Below are 18860 nucleotides of genomic sequence, written 5' to 3'. Positions count from 1 at the left end.
GTCAAGTTTTTTTTCCATCAAAACAGGAGGGTTCTTGATATTATTTTCTTAACCATTGAAGTAAATGTATGATGGATTGAAAAACGGATGGAAATGTAAGTTTCTTATACTTTCCAATCAGTTTACATCTGTGGTGGAGCAGAAAAACATGTGGTACTTACCCTCCTTCACTTTCCACATCGGTACGTGCTGCCCCAGAACTAGCTGTAAAGTAAATCGAGCTGGAACCTGTGGAATCCGTCCTCTCTCTGTGGGGCAGATATCGTCTACGTCGATTGAACCTTTGGTTCTCCTCCAAATGTGACCTGTTAAATAACGCAAATTTTATTTTACGGACTGCTGCCAAAGATCCTGAATATTCAACAGATGAGCTTTTCTTTTCTTGGTGTTAATCCAAAACTATGTGGTATAAATAAAAGGTTAAAGTATTTTATTGCTAAATATGTATCTTTTCTGTTTTGGTACTTCTACAAAACATGTCCAATTTTTCATTGAAAATAAGGGGCTTATTTTTTCAATAAACTTTTTTTAGTACCAGTAGGGGACTTGAACCTGTGAATGCTTCTATAATATGCTGCAATACTACTGTATTGCAATGGATTATACCGGTCAGTGTAAGACCATGTTCACACGTTCAGGGTTGTGAGGATTTGATTGTGGATTCCATGGATTTCTATATTCAGACAGACTCTGCTAACATTCAGATGGCAATACAAGTGAATGGGATATTTTATACCTCCTTCACAGGCTCAGAAAAATATCAGCTGAAAATCTGCAGATTAGCTCCATTGAATGCGCATGAGGATCCAATAGTAATCCACAGTAATAGCAATCTACGTTTCAGCCGCAGATTAACAACTAAAAACTCCACGTCAAATCTGTGCTGCGCAAACATAGCTGAACACTGACAGGCAATCTATTAGGCACTGCCTTTAAGAGTGGGGCTGAACTGCAATACCAAACACAGCCAATGTAAACGTGTGGCACTGTTTAAGAAAGCATGGCAACTTTCTTTTACAATCTCTTACAACCCCATCAAGTTGCAGATTGGATATTTCCATCATTTCTGATGTGTACAAATCACTGTATCGGGTGATTCATGCTACAGCTATAATAACATCAACTCTGAAGATGAAATCTGAAGGAATGGAGCTCTACTGTTAAATGATGCCAAGTGCAGGGCCTGAGAGGGTGGTGCATCACAAGGATTCCCTGTCTGGGGTTCTTTAAGTGCCTGTGTAATGCACAACCCCCTCAGTCCCTACTCTAGGATAGGTCATCAGTATATCATCGGTGTGGGTCCAACACCTGGACCCCGCACCGTTAAGACGCTCCACTGCCTCCGGGCACCGGACGTACATGCCAGAAGCAGTTGGCTCCAGCCACTGAATAGCGGCCGAGCTGCAGTACTGCTCCTATTCAGGAGAATAGGAGCAGAGCTGCAGTTCTGCAGCACGGCTACAATGCTATGTAAGGAGCCAACTGCTTCCGGCTCCGTACATAGTATAATGGGCAACAACATCCTGTGCCTGGAGGTAGTCGGAACGGCTTAACGGCGCGGGGTCCGGTTGCCGGACACCCACCAATGTCCTATCCGGTGGATAGGTCATCAGTTGTCCAGTAGTTGTGCTATTTGTCACATTGGTGGCTATTTTTTCCCCCATTAGATTGGAAATGGTTTGATATAATGCACACAATCCCTGTTTAAAATCACCTTGCTAACATGTACCCACCGGACTTCTCCGACAATATCTTCAGCTAGGCCGTGAAGAATGTTCCGCAATGACTCAATCTCCTGCCGCAACTCTGTAATGCTGCCAAGTACATAGTCCAAGCGGCTCAATAACTCCAACTGCTCGCTACGTGATGCAGCTACAATATCGGTGTTTGCCGACAAAGCTGAAATAGAAGACATCAATGTATTATTTTTAATGCATTTTAAGCGATCTAAGACATAACATTTTTAGAAACAAGTGACATGTCGCAGAAGACGACATACCTTGTGAATAACTTGCTGTTAAAGGATGAGCGTGATCTGTGGTCACACGTGCATGATATCCGTTTTGCTGTGTTGTTTTTTTATTAAAGCGTCGATGGCGTTGCCAGTGAACCATATAAACTACGACCCCAGCTGCCACTCCAGCTGCCAGGCCAATGCCGACCTGGTATGAAAGTATAAATTTAGACATAACTCCTTCCTAAAAGAAAAAGCAAACAAATTGCAATTATAGTTAATCATCAACTTACTGTATTTTGTATAGTGATATGATCTTTTCTTGTTAAAAGATATTTTATTCAACAACATATTTGGTTTACCATCTATATAGTTTGTAGCCATATTTAACTGGGTTTTTCGAGTTAAAACTTGGATGTGTTAAAGCCTTTAACTTGGGAATGTGAATACATTTGTAATGTACTTACAGTGTCCAAATTGGCCCCGTTTCCCGATGCTGCCGTGGGGCACATGACTGGTAACTTCATCCTCTGCCCGCTGTGTTTATCATCCCGTATACCTGTTTGGTGGTGTAATTATTCACATTTTCTTCCTGGTATACAACAAGTCACTAGTGACGTGCCGTGTATGGGCTGTCCTGTTATACAGCCAGTAACGCACATGCGCAGTCCCTGCTGTTCTTGAGAGCAGCAGGGACCGCGCATGCGCGTTACTGGCTGTATAACAGGACAGCCCATACACGGCACTAGTGACGAAAATGTGAATAATTACACCACCAAACAGGTTTATGGGATGATAAACACAGCGGGCAGAGGGTGACGTTACCAGTTATGTGCCCCACGGCAGCATCGGGAAACGGGACCAATTTGGAAAATGTAAGTACATTACAAATTATCCATAGATGTGTGTTACGCTGTGAAGCAATTGGTTATGCACAGGCCGGTGTCACACTGATAAACTGTGTCCTTTCTTATCCCCTTTTTGTAACACTCTGCACATTTTGGGTACTTTTTCTCCCTTGTAATTTGGGAAATTTTGCTGGGAAAGTGTTGCGCTGGTATAGTACGGGCGCCCTCGCTTCCAGCACACGTGCTATGTCCCTTCCTAGTTCCTAAATATTAGGGCCCTGAAATGGAAGGAATTTCCCCTGCGGCCTGCACATCGGGATGTTTTTTTTATCACTGCATTACTAGTGCCATAACTTTTTTATTTTTCGGTTGATGGAGCAGTTTGAGGGATTGTTTTCTTGTGGGACAAGCTGTAGATTTTATTTTGGGACACATACGACTTTTTGATCACTTTTGATTTAATTTTTTGGAAGCGCAAATGACCAAACACAAGCAATTCTGCAATAGTTTTATATAGTTTGGGGTTTTTTTCAGCATTCACCGTGCGCCATAAATTACATGTTTACTTTATGGGTCGATACGATTTACGGCGATACCAAATTTATATAGTTTTTTTAAGGTATTGCAGCTTTTGCACAATAAAATCATTGTTTTTATTTAAAAATAATTTGTTTTCTATGTTACCATATTCTAAGACCCATAACTTTTTTTATTTTTGCGTGGACAAGGCTGTGTCAGGGATTTTTTTTTTTGCGGGACTTGTTGTCGTTTTTATTGGTACTATATTGAAGTAAATGTGACTTTTTGATCACTTGTTATTCAATTTTTTGGGATAAATAACCTAATAGTGTTTTTTTTAAAATATCCTTTTTATTATCAGTTTTCACATTTTCTTACAAACATTTCACGTAAAAGTTACATCATGAGTGCGCAGCACTCTACTGTCATGGAATTAACTTTGAATTAAATTCAACATAACACATAAACATATAAACATATGAACATGGCATAATTGTCTATCTTCAGCTGGACCGAAAGCATGACTTCCCCCAACCCCGACACGACCTAGGTCATCAATAAATTTCTACTCATCCTTTTTCCCCCAGCTGATTCAGAGTTGCAACCCCCCTAAAGTGCCTGCCAAGAGCTGTGTACAATACCACTTTGTGTACTGGAAAGGCTTAACAATTTCCGCTATTTCGGCTGCTGTACATTGCGATTCTATGAATGTTTGCCACTTATCAAATAGCTTCTTGGTTCCCGTTTCCTTCCGCCTTTCCACCTCCACCCTCTCAAGAACCAATAACTGTTTCAGCCGTGACACAATCAGTTCTAACCCCGGCGTGTCTGCCTCTAGCCATTTACTCAGGAGGCATCTCAAGGCTACCAGTAGAATCGTGTGCACCAGCACGGGAGGTGATCTCACTCCTCGAGCACCCTCTTCCTCCGGCGGCCACGCCTGATGGAATAGTAGCGCTTGAGGCGTCATTGGAAGATTCGTTTTCCAATGGTCCTCAATATATTTCTGTACCATCCCCCAAAATCGTTTCGTATGTACACACCCCCACACTCCATGCCACAAATTCGTCAGCGGTGTATTGCACTTTGGACAACTTGTAATGCGGTCAGGGAAAGATTGTGAAGGCAGAATATTAAAGCCATATATAGCTGCATGCATCAACTTAAAATAGGTTTCCCTCCAGCTCTCATTTATCACACTCTTCCGTACCGTCTCCCAACCCCCCAGTATGATCTCTCCTATACCTGGATCCTGAGTCCACCGTTCCCAGCTTTTAAAACTAATCCTTGATTGCGGCCGAACAAAACCATCTCTCAATGCTCTATATAGCCCTGAAATGGTCGCCCGCCCAGTTGTTGGACCTATGACCTCATCCAGAGTGTGTGAGGTAGCTTCCTTACTCAAATCCCTGAGCCTGGAGGTGCAAAATGCTCGTACCTGAAGTACTTGCAAAAAATTGACCCTCCCTGCTATGTGTCTGAGTTTAGTGGTGATCTCCTCCCCAGTTAACCACCTCTTTTTCTCTGAGTGCATAAGATCCCCTGCGTTGCCAATGCCTACCCTCCCCCATGAGGCAATTCCGTCCCCCTTGTCTATTCCCGGTAAAAACTCTGGATGTCCGCTTAACGGCATATATTTCGAGACCAGGTGAGGTAGCCCAAACTGTTTACGTACCACTTTCCAAGCTAGAACTGTATCTCTCAGTACAATGGAGGTTTTGAGACGGCACGGAAGAGAAGCAACTCTACAATGTAACAAAGCTTTTAGGTTCCAGGGTGAGGCATACTCCCCTTCCAGATCTAAGTTGGAATAATTGCTTGTCTCATGAAGCCAATCCACTACATGGCGAAAAAGACAGACCACGTTATAACCCCTGACATTCGGAAAGTTCACACCCCCTTCTTGTTTACCCATCATGAGCTTGGTAAGTGCTATGCGCGGCCTTTTTCCTGCCCATATGAATTTAGTGAATGAAGCCGTCAGTTTCGAGACATCCACATGCTTCAATAATAGAGGAAGTGTTTGAAAGGGGTATAGCAATCTGGGGAAGCTAACCATCTTAATCAGATGGCATCTTCCCAGGAGGGACAACGGCAATTGGCCCCATCTAGTGAGTTCCGCTTGTATTTTTTTAATTAACGGGGGATAATTTAGGCCATACAGAGTGTCTGGTACCCTCCCTATTTTGATACCCAGATAAGTAATGCAGTGCTCAACCGGTGATATCCCGCAACCCAAGGATTGCCAAAAGGTCTTAGGCAATGGCCTGCCCAACTCCAGCAGTTCGCTCTTAGCTATGTTGACTTTATATCCCGAGCATTGCCCAAATTCCTGTAAAAATTGAAAAACCTTCCCTAAATGCTCTTGAGGATTTGACATAAAAAGTATGACATCATCAGCGAACAGGGCTAATTTCACTGCATAAGACCCTACTTGAATGCCTCTGAACATATCCGATTCCTCCAGGTATCTAGCCATAGGTTCCAATGCCAGATTGAATAACAGGGGTGATAGGGGGCAACCCTGTCGTGTTCCTTTATGTAATTGGAAGGGATCTGATAGGAACCCTGAGGAGTGAACACGTGCTTGCGGGCTATTGTAGACTCCCTTCAGGTAGACCCGGAAGTCTCCCTGAATGTTCATTTTGTCTAGCACCATCCCCAGCCATTCCCATTGTATGTTATCAAAGGCTTTCTCTGCGTCTAGCGCTAAAAGTGACGGCCTGGTACCTGGCTGGGGATCATGCCTGACTGTTTCTAGCACCGTCAACAACTTGCGTAGATTTGTCACTGCTGCCCTGCCCTTTACAAAGCCTACTTGGGATTTTCCCACCAGTATGGGTAGATACATAGCCAGCCGATTGGCCAAAATTTTTGTGACCAATTTCTGATCTTGGTCTATCAGCGAAATGGGACGGTACGCCCCCGGGTCAAGAGGAATCTTCCCCTTCTTGGGTAGCACCTTTATATGCGCTACTTTGGCCTCTGCTGGTAAAGCCCCCGTGCCTAGTAAAATATTATAGTATGCCACCAAGGTAGGGCTGATTTCCTCTCTCAGAGATTTAAAAACCTCCCCTGTGAATCCATCCGGACCCGGGGCCTTTCCGTTAGATAAGGTCTTAATGGCGCTCCAGACTTCCTCTAATGTAATCTCTGCGCTCAAGTGACCATTTTGCTCCTGGGTGAGCCCTGGCAGCTTCACCTTCTCCAAAAATTCCCTCCCTTTTTGGAGATCTATGGGTGTTTCTGAGTAAAGGGCTTGGTAGTACTTACTTAATATGGTGTTGATTTTTTTTGGGTCTGAGGTAGGAGTTCCATTTGATTCGTTAAGTGTTGATATGTGCGACGGTGCATACCTCCCTTTTGCTAATCGCGCTAATAATTTGCCCGCTTTATTGCCGAAACGCATTAAATCGGCATCAAATTGGGACTGGTAAATACTCTCTCTTTTGTCTAACCATTGATCAAACTGTCGCTTGGCTTCCCTCCATTCCTCCCCCAATGGCAGTGATGGAGAGTGTAGAAATGCTGTGTATGCACACCGTAAGCTGCCTTGTATCCTTCGATCGTCTTACGTTTAAGATTAGACATATACTGCATGATTTTCCCTCGTATTACCGCTTTGGCTGTACGCCAATACAATGACTGTTCCGAGCGATGCGATACATTATCCCCATCAAATTCCATCCACCACCCCTTAAGCTTCTGTATAAAGCCCTCATCCTTTGCCAGAAAGGCGGGAAACCTCCAGATAAAATCCGTTCCTCTAGCTACTGTGTCGGCCAAGGTAATGGTAACCGGAGCATGGTCCGAAATGACTAGATCTTCAATTGTCGCTTCACGTAAACGCCGCGATAATGCGTCACTAACTAGCAAGTAATCAATACGCGACCATGACTGATGAACATGGGAGAAATGTGTATATTCCCGCGCATCTGGGTGTAGACTCCTCCACGCATCTATTAGGGCCGTGTGTCTTAAAAAGTCGGGCAAGATCCTATCTCTATTTCTCTGCGAACTAGTCCCTGCGCTCCTATCTTCCTTTGAAGATCTTACAGTGTTAAGGTCTCCCCCTAGAATCAAAAACCTCCTGCGATCCTGCTGGAGTTGGGTTTCCAAATGACCAAAAAAACCAGTGTTAACCGTATTTGGGCCATACACATTATGAATACTGATGGTTTCCCCTGCATGCTCCATCACTAGATGGATCCAACGGCCCTCGTCATCCCGTTCCTGGGACACCAGTGTAAACACAAAATTTACCCGCCTTATCCTCCCTTGCCGACGAGCCATAAACCTGACCCACCCAGAATTTTTGCAAATACTTAAACTCCGGCTCGGTAAGGTGAGTTTCCTGCAATAGGGCCACATCTGGGTGCAATCTTTTCATGTGTCGTAAAAGCTTGGTCCGTTTCTGTGGGGATCTCAGCCCTTTAACGTTCCAAGAGACTATTTTCATGTTATTGGGCCGTGTATAAGATGAGCTAAAGTGCCTAAAAGTCGTGCTAAGTTCGGGGAGTCAGATCCGTCTTTTTCCAAGAGCCATGTATAAACATTAACAATGTAACCAAAACCCGGCTTATAAGCCAGAACCAACAAGGCCAACCGGCCCTTATCTAACGAAACCCTCAAATCACCTGCGGCAAGGGTTAGCAGCCCCTTCATACCCACTGGTGTACGTGACTTCACTTTTTTCTGTTATGTCAGAACACGCCCCTCACTCCCCCTCCCCCCAGCCTGCACATATGACTCCTTCCCTGAGGAAGTAACACCTGCCCTTGCCCCCTCATTACCTCTTTGTCGCCTGTGCACACTCTTATACATTCCCATATCATCAATTTTAACAGCCTAGCGTCCGTTTGGATTATATCTTCATGACTTTTATGCAAACAGACTTAAAATCACATATCCACATGAATCTTGCTTCGCCTCAAGGTTTCCCTACCTCCTTTTCCCATATCTTCTATCACAATTTCCCCCAGTCTGCCATCTGTGACTGATACAGCTAACCCCTTGCGTAGGGGAGGCATTGTATCATTCCCGGTCAATCCCACCCACAAGGAAAAATCTCAGAGCCTGATCTAACTCCCTCACTAATCTCCTGTAGTGAAAATGCAGGTAAATACCAGAGTGCATACATTTCAACCTTATAACATTGTAACACTATAACAATAGGTCAGCTGTGGACCGGTACAGAGTGCCGTATACTACCGCCAAATATCTCCCTCAAAACTTTCAAATTATCTGTAAACTTATCTGTATCTGGTCGGAATCTGCAATTGGTCTACAGTGTCCACAAAATCATCATCACATCAGCTTAAATAAAATGTGCTGAAAAGATCTTCGTCCGTCAATCAGGAGACGTGGATCGGGTGCGGTCCCGCGTACGCCTCTGCGGTTTCGGAGAGTCCCCTCCATTTCCGGCTCGACCCCCCCGGGATCTTCCAGGTGTGGGCATTAAAGCTTCTGCCCAGGTTCGCTCCATATTTAGTCGGTTCCGTTTGGCTTCTCTAGACTTGCGATTCGGACTTTGTACTGGACTGTGACGCTCCTCTTGCTGTGGTCTGCGCCTACAAAGCTCCGTAAGTGCGTCCTCCGCTTCCTGTGGCGTGGTGAAAACCTTGTTCCGCCCGTTCTCTTGAAACACCCGCAAGATGGCCGGGTACTGCAGGTTAAAACGTATTTTCGCTTGGAACAGCGCGGTGCAGATCTTGCTGAAGGCCCGCCTTCGTTTTGCAACCTCCGCCGAGAAATCCTCAAAAAGTAGCACTTTCATGCCCAGTATTTCCAAGGGACGCGATCTGCTGCGGAATGCTTTCATAAGTGCCACCTTATCATTGTAATCCAACAGCTTAAAGATTACTTGTCTGGGGCGAAGCGAACTGTGGTCGTCTGTTGCTGGGAGGTTTCTGGGGTCCGGCCCCACTCTGTGCGCCCTCTCCACCGGGCAGGGACGGGGAAGACCTAAAGCTTCCGGCAATGTCCTCTCACACACTCGATGCAAATCAGAAGATATCACCGCTTCTTTCAGCCCCACCAGTCGCAGGTTGCTCCTCCTGGAGCGGTTTTCCAGATCCTCCACCTTGTCCCCCAACTGCATAGTAACCGACAGCACCCCTCAGAGTTTGGATTGCAGACGCTCATTTTCATCCTCCAGCAACGTCATACGCTGCTCTAACTCATCAGCTCTGATAGTGACTTGTGCCAGCTCCGCTTGCACGCGGTTTAGGGAATCTTGCACCGTTTTTTCCAGCGCCTTTTGCAGGTCTGGCGCTATCTGTTTGGCTACTTCACGGGCCAGGGCTACATAATCAATGGCTGCAAGAAGAGCGGACATTATGTGCTCTGTCAGGCTTGAAAGCTGGGACTGATGGTGCTGCAGCTCATCTTCCTGTGTGTATAGCAGGGTCGCAGTGGCGGGAAGCGCCGCCATCTTACCTCCCTTTGCCACGGCCGCGGCTGAGTCTTCCATGGCTGGCTTCTGCGCGCTTCTGAGGAGGTACCTGTCCATACAGGCACCACCTGTGATGATTCCGTGTGCAGGGCTGGTGACTTCACCGCTGATTGTCGCCGCCGAAGCGACTATTGCAGGCAAATAGGCTGGACGGGAGCGGGAGCTCAGTCACTCGCGTCCTGCATCCCCAGCGCCGGAACCGGAAGTCGACCTAATAGTTTTATAGTTTGGGTCGCTACGGACGCGGCAATATCAATTACATATAGTTTTTTTTTTATCTTTTACAATAATAAAACAATTATAGGAAAAAAATGCAATTTGTTTTTTTTAAACTTGAAACTTTGAATCTTTGACAACATTTTTATTAACTTTTTAAAAAAATGTTTTTGTCCCACTAGGGGACTGGAAGGCATGTTACATTGATTGCTATTCTAATCCACTACACTACATACATAGTGCAGTTTATTAGAGCCGTCAGTTATTCACTGACAGCAAGCCTAGGGCCCGCACTATCACCACGACTTAACTGTACTGCGGTTTGCGGGAACCCCTTCCCGACAGCACCATATATGTATATGGCGGATGTCGGGAAGGGGTTAAGGCCATAAAAGGACTGGTCGTTAAGGAGTTAATCATAGCAAGAAAAACACACTCCGAGAGACCTTCGAGCCCTCAGGGTATGTGCACACGGTAGCAGGCTTTTACGTCTGAAAAGACAGACTGTTTTCAGGAGAAAACAGCTGCCTCGTTTCAGACGTAAATGCTCCTCCTCGCATTTTGCGAGGCTTCTCTGACAGCCGTAAATTTTGAGCTGTGCTTCATTGAGTTCAATGAAGAACGGCTCAAATTACGTCTGAAAGAAGTGTCCTGCACTTCTTTTGACGAGGCTGTATTTTTACGCGTCGTCGTTTGACAGCTGTCAAACGACGACGCGTAGATGACAGGTTGTCTGCACAGTACGTCGGCAAACCCATTCAAATGAATGGGCAGATGTTTGCCGACGTATTGTAGCCCTATTTTCAGACGTAAAACGAGGCATAATACGCCTCGTTTACGTCTGAAAATAGGTCGTGTGAACCCAGCCTCAGAAAGACGGCCTCAACAGCCACACTGTTAAAACGCAGCGACCTTCAATTCTGGTGGAAGAGAGATCCCTGAGAGAGGTGGTCGAGACGGAGAGGCAAGGGCCACGGGACGTCAGCCAACAGGGACACAAGATCCGCACACGAACAACGTCGCAGCCCATCTAGGGCTTAAAGAATGGCCTGAATCACTTCTGCCTTGAGCCGTCAGAGGAGTCGCGGCAGAGAAGGATAGACATACCGGAGACTGAAGTCGTAACACGCCGCCATCAGCGTAGTCCGATCTACACTCTGGTGGAAGGAAAACCATCGCAGACCAAGTGTTGAAGGCAACCCCCAAGAACACTATCTGTTGGTACAGAGAAGAGAAAGATTTGGAGCAGTTGACAAGCCAACCGATTCGACTTAGAGTGTCCAGAGCAATCTGAAGAGCAGTCTCGTTGTCCTCTCTAGAGGGGAGACATGATCAAGATGTCGTCCAGGTATGGGGATATTAACACCCCCCTGGTGTGAAGGAGTTTTTATCACAATGGCGAGAACCTCTGAAAAGGGAGGCACTCTCAGGGCCGTGGCCAGACCAAAGGGACAGTACCGCAAAGTACTGCAATGGAGTCAGTTAAAAGAGCAGAATCAGTGACCTGTAAGGTGTCCCGGACAGCCGTAATAAGGACCTTCACCGAGATGGGAAGAGGGGTAGAATTCTCACTAGCTGAATCTAAGTCAGAATCAGACAATTCGCCCTCAGACAAAACCTCTCTGGCGAGAGGAAGCCCCGGACCTCAGCAGTGGTGAGGAACGTGAAAGCGAAGGCAGGCGTGTGGACCTGGTTCACTTGCGGGGTCTGCCACGAAGAAGATATGGACAGAGTCCAGATGAGGACAGGTAGAATGGGAGTCCGAGAGAGGGCGGGTAAACATTCCCCCCAAGATGGACAGAGTAATGCTCGCTAGGTTAACAACCGTTCTAAGAGGGAATGGGTCCATCGGGAACCCACAACCAACATACCAGGGGTGAGCAATACTGGGGGTGGCAGGGGTGCAGGGGCCGCAGGCATTAGACCAGAAGGTCGGCATGCATTGCATAGGGAAGTAGATCACAAAAAAATTAATTATTGAACTTGGAACAGGCATGAAAAATTAGTAAAAGTTTGTAGTTAGTGCAGCACCAGGATCTGATCCTGTGTCGGCAGCATGTAGGACAGTAGCACTACCACTAGGCTATATACGCTAATTTCTGGCATGAGGCTTCTACATTATGGTCAGACATGGCAGTAGAGGGGGTTACTAAACCGCACACTGTACTAGTGGGCATGAAGAAGATCACTCCCCGAACCAAGAGAATTACTCAAGACTGCACACCAATAGATACGATTTAGTGAGAAATGGCTGCCTTCACCTAGTTCTGCTAGAATAAGCACACACTCCTACAGGGAGTAAGCACAGTGACTGAGGCACCTGTAGGAGAAGTAGAAAAAGGCCAAGGGCCTGGTTTTCAGAGTGCCTGATGTCCCTCCTGAGGCAAAAATGCAGAAGAACTGGTCAGGAAGACCTATGTCCCCAGCAGAATCCGTGCAAATGGAGGAAGGAAGTGTAGCAGGCAAGGGGGATACATGGGCTCAGCCCCCGGAACGCTACTCGCGTGTCATGTGATGAGACCAGCCAATCAGAGGAGAGTCCCCATGAGGCGATAGGGAAAGAGCATGCTGGAGCGTGATTGAAAGGGAGGGCATAAGAAGGGCCCGTCCCCCTGCTCGCACTATGGAGCTGAAAATTGCCAATCCCGCAAAATACCGATGTGTCTCCTCTCAGTTGATGCCGAAAAGGCTTTTGACAGAGTGCACTGGATGTTTCTCCGTAGTGCCTTGATACAGGTTGGCCTTGGCAACACCATGGTGGACAGGATTATGGCATTGTACCATGGGCCTACGGCTCGAGTTCGAGTTAACGGTCTCTTATCTAACTCTTTGTCTATTACTAATGGTATGAGACAGGGGTGCCCACTCTCGCCTCTACTATATGTTCTGGTCATGGAACACCTGGCCGTGGCACTACGGAAAAACCCTAACATTAATGGCATTTGTGTTGGCGCACAGCATCACAAACTCGCACTCTATGCGGATGATCTTCTTGTGTACATTACGAATCCTATGATTTCTTTGCCATCTTTGACTGGGGAGTTTGAGCGGTTTGGGCATATGAGTAATTTTAAAGTTAATTACTCTAAATCGGAGGCGTTGAATATATCTCTGGACACTCCTCTTGCTGCTCATCTCGCTCGGGTTTTCCCGTTTAAGTGGCAATCTAAGTCCTTAAAATACCTGGGGATACATGTCCCTACATATTTATCTGATTTGTTTGCCTTGAACTACACACCAATCTTACAACGTACCCTGAGGGAATTGGCGGCGTATGGCGGGAGCCGCATGTCGTGGTTTGGGCGTATTAACGCTGTCAAAATGGATATCTTGCCCAAATTCCTATACATTTTTCAGACCGACCCTATTGTAGTGCCAGCGTGTTTCTTCCAGTCCTTACATCGGGCCATAGCTAAATTTGTATGGGGGTCCTCTAAGCCGCGCATTCGATTTTCTGTCCTTAGCCGACCGAAATTGGAGGGGGGCGCGGGTTTACCAGATTTTAAACGTTATCATCAGGCTGCGATCCTCATGCGATTGGTGGACTGGTTCCGCTCAGATGCCGGTAAGCAATGGGTGCGCATTGAGAGGGGAATGTCTTCCCTCGCCTTGTCCTCCTTGCCTTGGTTGACTGCCTCCCAGCGACCTTCATCTTCTTTGCCTTTCCTCACACGTCAATTTCTTGTAATCTGGGAGCGGATCATTGGTACCATGGACATTGCTCACCGTCCGGGTCCTATGACTTCCCTCCGGCAGTGGGTGTGGACACATTCCTCTGTTGGGAGAGACGGAGCGGTGGATGTCTGGCTCAAACCCTTACACCTGATGGTTCAATTTTGTCACTGACTGCTGTCTCTGAGGCCTGAGACGATCAGCATGGTGGTCCTATTTTCAGCTGCGTTCATATCTCTCTTCCATGGGTGACTGTCTTGTGTTGCTACAGGATAAGACTCCTCTGGAACATTATCTGTCTTTGACCTCTGCTCCTTCTCACACAATGTCCCATCTACATGGGGTCCTCCAACCTAGCTATTCTTACTCTCAGCTGGCATTTACTGCAGCTTGGGATGAGGAAATGGGAGTTCAGCACTCTGAGGAGGAATGGGGAACTTCTTTCTTGCTTGTTCATAAATTGCCGACTTCATGTTTTGCTCAGGAGAAAAACTATAAGAGAAGATACTTACCAGGTGGTATCGCTGTCCTTCCTTTTTACATAGGATTTTTCCTGATGTGTCTGCCGATTGTTGGAGGTGTGGGGAGGCTCCTGGAACTATGTTGCATATTTGGTGGGATTGCCCCAAGCTCCGGCCCTTTTGGGAAAAAAATTTTGATCTCGGCAACAAACTTTTTGGCACTGAAGTGCCTACCTCGGCTTCTGTTGGGTTGCTTTCCATGGTTCCTGGATCACTCCCATACCTCAAAAGGGGTGTCTTTCGGCACTTTCTGACCGCAGCTAGAACTGTCATCCCACGCCATTGGAAGTCTAGTACTGTGCCTTCTTTGACGGAATGGGTAACGGAGATGAATGGGATTATGAGGATGGAGGAGCTGATGTCTGCTGATCGGGGTACATCAGGGGTCTTTGTTCGTACCTGCTCTGTCTGGTCTGGATTCCGGGATGGTGCTGATTTGCCTCTCTGGCTTGATGTCCTTTTCTGTTGACTGCTCATAGATGGAATGTTCTGAACGGCTTATATAGCCTAACTGAGTGCGCTTTGTCTGTATGTGTTTCCCTTTGTCGTCTGGTGTCTTGTGTTGTGTGTCTATACACTTAAAAGTGCTCTTATACGTGCCAACTCTTACTTTATTGGGGGGCTATCTCCCTGACTATTGCACTGTTTTGATGTGAATATGGTACAGTTATTACCGTTACATTTCTATTTCTACTCAATCTTGATGGTTGGGAGGCTACCTCCTAATGATGTTCATATACATATAGTTATATATTATATATTGTTATTATAATATGAAAATTAATATATTGCACTGCGTGCAAATATCTCTTTTTTGCAAATATGTGAAATGTTTTTATACTGTTATATTTTCAAAATAAAAATCTTTAATAAAGAAAAAAATAAATTTCATTATTTTTACTTTTTGAGAGACAGCTGCTCTGTATCCTGTATACAGAGCAGCTGTATCGTTCTCTAAATCCTGTTCCCGTCAGGTCCGCAGGACTGACTGGTTCAGTGAAAGCGGGTCATACGTGTCTCTGACATGCAGGATCCACCTGTAATCTGTCACATCTAAGTTTATAACTTGGTTACAGGTGGATCCGGTGTGTCAGTGACACGCAGGACCCGCAGACACTGAACCCGTCAGGCCCTGATGGATTCAGGTCATAGCGAACAATACAGCTGCTCTGTCTAGAGAACACAGAGCAGCTGTATCTCCAAAAGATTAATTTGTAATAAAAATTATTTATCAAGTTGCACCAATCACACACTTTTTTTTGTAGTATAGTGAATAATGGGGACATCCCTCGTGGTCTAGGTAGATGGGAAATGAGGACCTTCCTGGTGATCTGAGCTAGTGAATGGGTTAATGAAAGCATTCTTGGTGGTCTCAGGCTTACAGAAAATGTATCATGGGGGGGGGGGAACAGATGACTAGACTCAATAGTTAGTTTCATTCCCCGTAGATTACAGCGTATACACACTATACATACATACTTGCACAAGGCCCTGTTCACATGTTGAGAGCCTTCCATCAGAGGAACGAGTCAGGAAAACTATACCGCTGATCGAAGGATGTGATGTATCCTACTGTATAGTCGCCATGCAACCTCCTTCCCCACTATATAGCAGCACCCCAGGACATTGGAGCAGCACAGACTCTATACACTCTGTCGATATACACAGGTCATAGTCACATCTATTCAGACATAGCCGGTGTCCCGAGGCCGCCTGCCATGGGCGGTTACACTGTCGGAGGTCAACTTGCAGAAAGAAGCCAAAATCAGCAAGGTTCAAAGTGCAACCGGGAGTTCCTCCATCAAGTGGTCGACACCTCCGGGTGGTGAACAGTGCGACACTTGCATCGGGAAAAGGAGGAAACGGGTGGGGAGGATACAACTCTCATGCGCAGACTACTGTGTGATGAGGGAAAAGTGATATGGATGGGTGGGGGTTACAAATACTGCTGCCTGCAGCACCCCATATATAGACAGTTATGTCACTCAAACTTTCCCGGGGACTAGAGCAGGGACAGTGGCTGGAGGTGGCACCGGCGCATGTGACATGAAAGAGGGAGGGGACACAGTTGCTGCGGTGGGTGCAGCCACAGGGATTCGAGTGGGCAAAGAGGCAGAGATCTGCGGCATGGCTGACCAGAGCAAGGGGTGGGTGATGGAGAGAAGGGGATGACATGCTCTTCTCCTCTTCCGGCCTCCACTAACCCGGCAGAAAAAACAGCGGCCTCCTCTTTCTCAAGACATCACCTGCCCATGCATGCCCCAGGACCTCAGCTCTACCCACATCCCCTGACTAAAGGAGCCACTGAGGTACAGCTCTTTCTGGAGTCCCATAAAGTCGTTCTGGTGGAGCCCCGATGCAGGGCAGGGCTGTAGTCGGGGGAAGGGGAGAAGAATTGCGTGGCCATTTGTACAGCAAAAACCGGCTGCGGGGAGGGAACATTGAAAGCAAAGCGTTTATAGCAACGGCACATAGTTACAACGGCCCGAATCTGGAAAAGCTCCCGACGTATATGTCCGACCTAGGCCTCAGACGTCCGGCATACAGTGGAATTCCATAGGCTCCGATACTACACTAGTCCATACTTTATTTTTAGCGGCAGACCGACTTATACTGGCCCGACGGAGAACAAAAGGACACAACCTCTGCCTAGGTAATGAAACGCTATCAAATACTTTTACCGTGTAGGTCGGAAGTTTTCCTGGACAACCCAAACGTCATGTGAACTGGCTCTAACTTTCCACAAAAATTCATACTCACGCAAATAATGGCGCTGAGGCTTCATTCACATCTGCGTTGGGGTCCCGTTCTGACGTTCCGCTATTGCTTCAGGCAAAACGACGGGACCGGTGCACAAAAGAGGCAAACGGAAACCACGGGCACCGGATCCGTCACCATTGAAATCAATGGTGATGGAAACGGAAACCTCTGGTTCCCGTCTGTTCAGTGTCCCGTGCTGACGGAAACCTCCAACGCAACGTTAGACCGGGACCCCAACGCACATGTGAACGAAGCCTCAGCGCCATTCTATAAATGGAGTGTGATGGAGTTCTCCTTAGTGTAAAGTATGGGCCCTGAACGGATATTGGGGGTTGAACGGTGACCCTCAGGAGCCTAGTGGCAAATACAACCCTGGCAAGAACCATAGTAATTATCATTACCCCACCATTAGTATTTTTTAGTTAGCCCATGTGTCCTGTAAGTTCACCCAGCACTTGTTTGTCATGGAACTCTGTATATTACGGATTACCAGGACGCACAAAACTGATGCCATCTTTAACCCTATTCATTTAGCTTATGGATGCGTTACACAGGACTGCTGCATGGGATATACCATTCTACTGTGCAGCCAGGGGTCAACTAAAAGGTACACCTCTACCTGGGGCAGGCACGTAAAGGGCTATACCACCAATAAGGTATTTATCGGGGGAAGGGACACCATTATCATTAGATAATAACCTAAGAATGTAATGTGATTATACACCTGCCCTATTACACTATGTACACCAGTACCCAGGACATGTGATCAATGTCCATCACAGGCCGCACATGCACTCACAGCGGAGGCACGCCCCCTACAGAGGACAATCATGTGTGCAGCACCGACACCTTATTACCTCCTCCTCACAAGACACATTATTTACCCGGTTCTTCTAGCAGCTGAGGGGAGCAGCCGGCGTCACTGCCGTACACCAGCCCTGTCCCAAAGTAACGGTCCCAGCGACCGAGAAAAGGCTAGAGTAGATCCTAGAGGACCTTCGGTGATGTCATGGTCATGTGATCGGTCACATGTGTGGGCGGAGTCAGGCCCTGACTGTGCTGCTCTATTAGATGAGCGGGTATGGAGGACAATCCTGAGAAGACGCTGCGGTATTTTGTGTGCAGTGACGCGTGGAGTTTTTTATCTGCTCCGTGAGGACTATTTGCTGCAGCTTTGTGTGTACCAGGACCTATAGATGGTAGAGCTGAGTGTATTCTGGGTTCAATCAGCAGAACTGTGTGCGTGCCTTGCGCGTGTGGCGGAGCCCTGCGTGCGTCCGTGTCCTGTGCGTGTGGCGGAGCCCTGCGTGCCTTGTGCATGTGGCAGAGCCGTGCGTATGGCGGAGCCCTGCGTGCGTCCGTGTCCTGTGCGTGTGGCGGAGCCCTGCGTGCGTCCGTGTCCTGTGCGTGTGGCGGAGCCCTGCGTGCGTCCGTGTCCTGTGCAAGTGGCAGAGCCCTGCGTGCGTCCGTGTCGTGTGTAGTTAGTATGCAGCAGTATTACACATATTGGAGAGCTATTTGGCACATTACCCCCGGTACCACACATACATTACATCTCCCGCTCAATCCACTATACAATACAGAACATTACCCGTACACTTTAACAGCATTCAACCCACACACATGGGCATCCTCCAGCTCTGTGGTATTAAAGGGGTTTTTCCACAGGATACGTCTGTGCGCGCGGGAGATTTGAAATGGAGACTATCTCCTGTCTCCATGGTTTCCAAACAAAGCAGAGCAATGCTAATTGTCCCGCTTTGTTTACAACCGTATTTATGACCAGGGCTGTGTTTCTACAGCCCTGGCTCATGAGATATTATATGTATTATATATACATATTATGTACATATATATATATATACATACACACATATATATATATATACACATACATATATATATATATATATATA

At 46.8% G+C, this 18860-nt stretch overlaps 1 protein-coding gene across 1 annotated transcript in view; it reads right to left on the bottom strand.

Moving 5' to 3' along the window:
- RMDN3 (regulator of microtubule dynamics 3) overlaps positions 1-17957 on the bottom strand; it is an 86850-nt gene extending 68893 nt beyond the window's left edge. Inside the window, exons 1-4 of the mRNA XM_075844940.1 lie at positions 17829-17957; positions 2000-2198; positions 1734-1899; positions 162-305 (exon numbers count right to left, since the gene is read on the bottom strand). Of these exons, the coding sequence (XP_075701055.1) occupies positions 162-305; positions 1734-1899; positions 2000-2189 (500 nt within the window). The 5' untranslated portion in view covers positions 2190-2198; positions 17829-17957. The remainder of the gene's footprint in view (positions 1-161; positions 306-1733; positions 1900-1999; positions 2199-17828) is intronic.
- Between the last annotated feature and the right edge of the window lie 903 nt (positions 17958-18860).

This window comes from Rhinoderma darwinii, chromosome 12, assembly GCF_050947455.1.
Source record: "Rhinoderma darwinii isolate aRhiDar2 chromosome 12, aRhiDar2.hap1, whole genome shotgun sequence".
NCBI lineage: Eukaryota > Metazoa > Chordata > Amphibia > Anura > Rhinodermatidae > Rhinoderma > Rhinoderma darwinii.
Note: the sequence above shows the minus strand (reverse complement) of the source record. Positions and strands in the feature narration are given on the sequence as shown.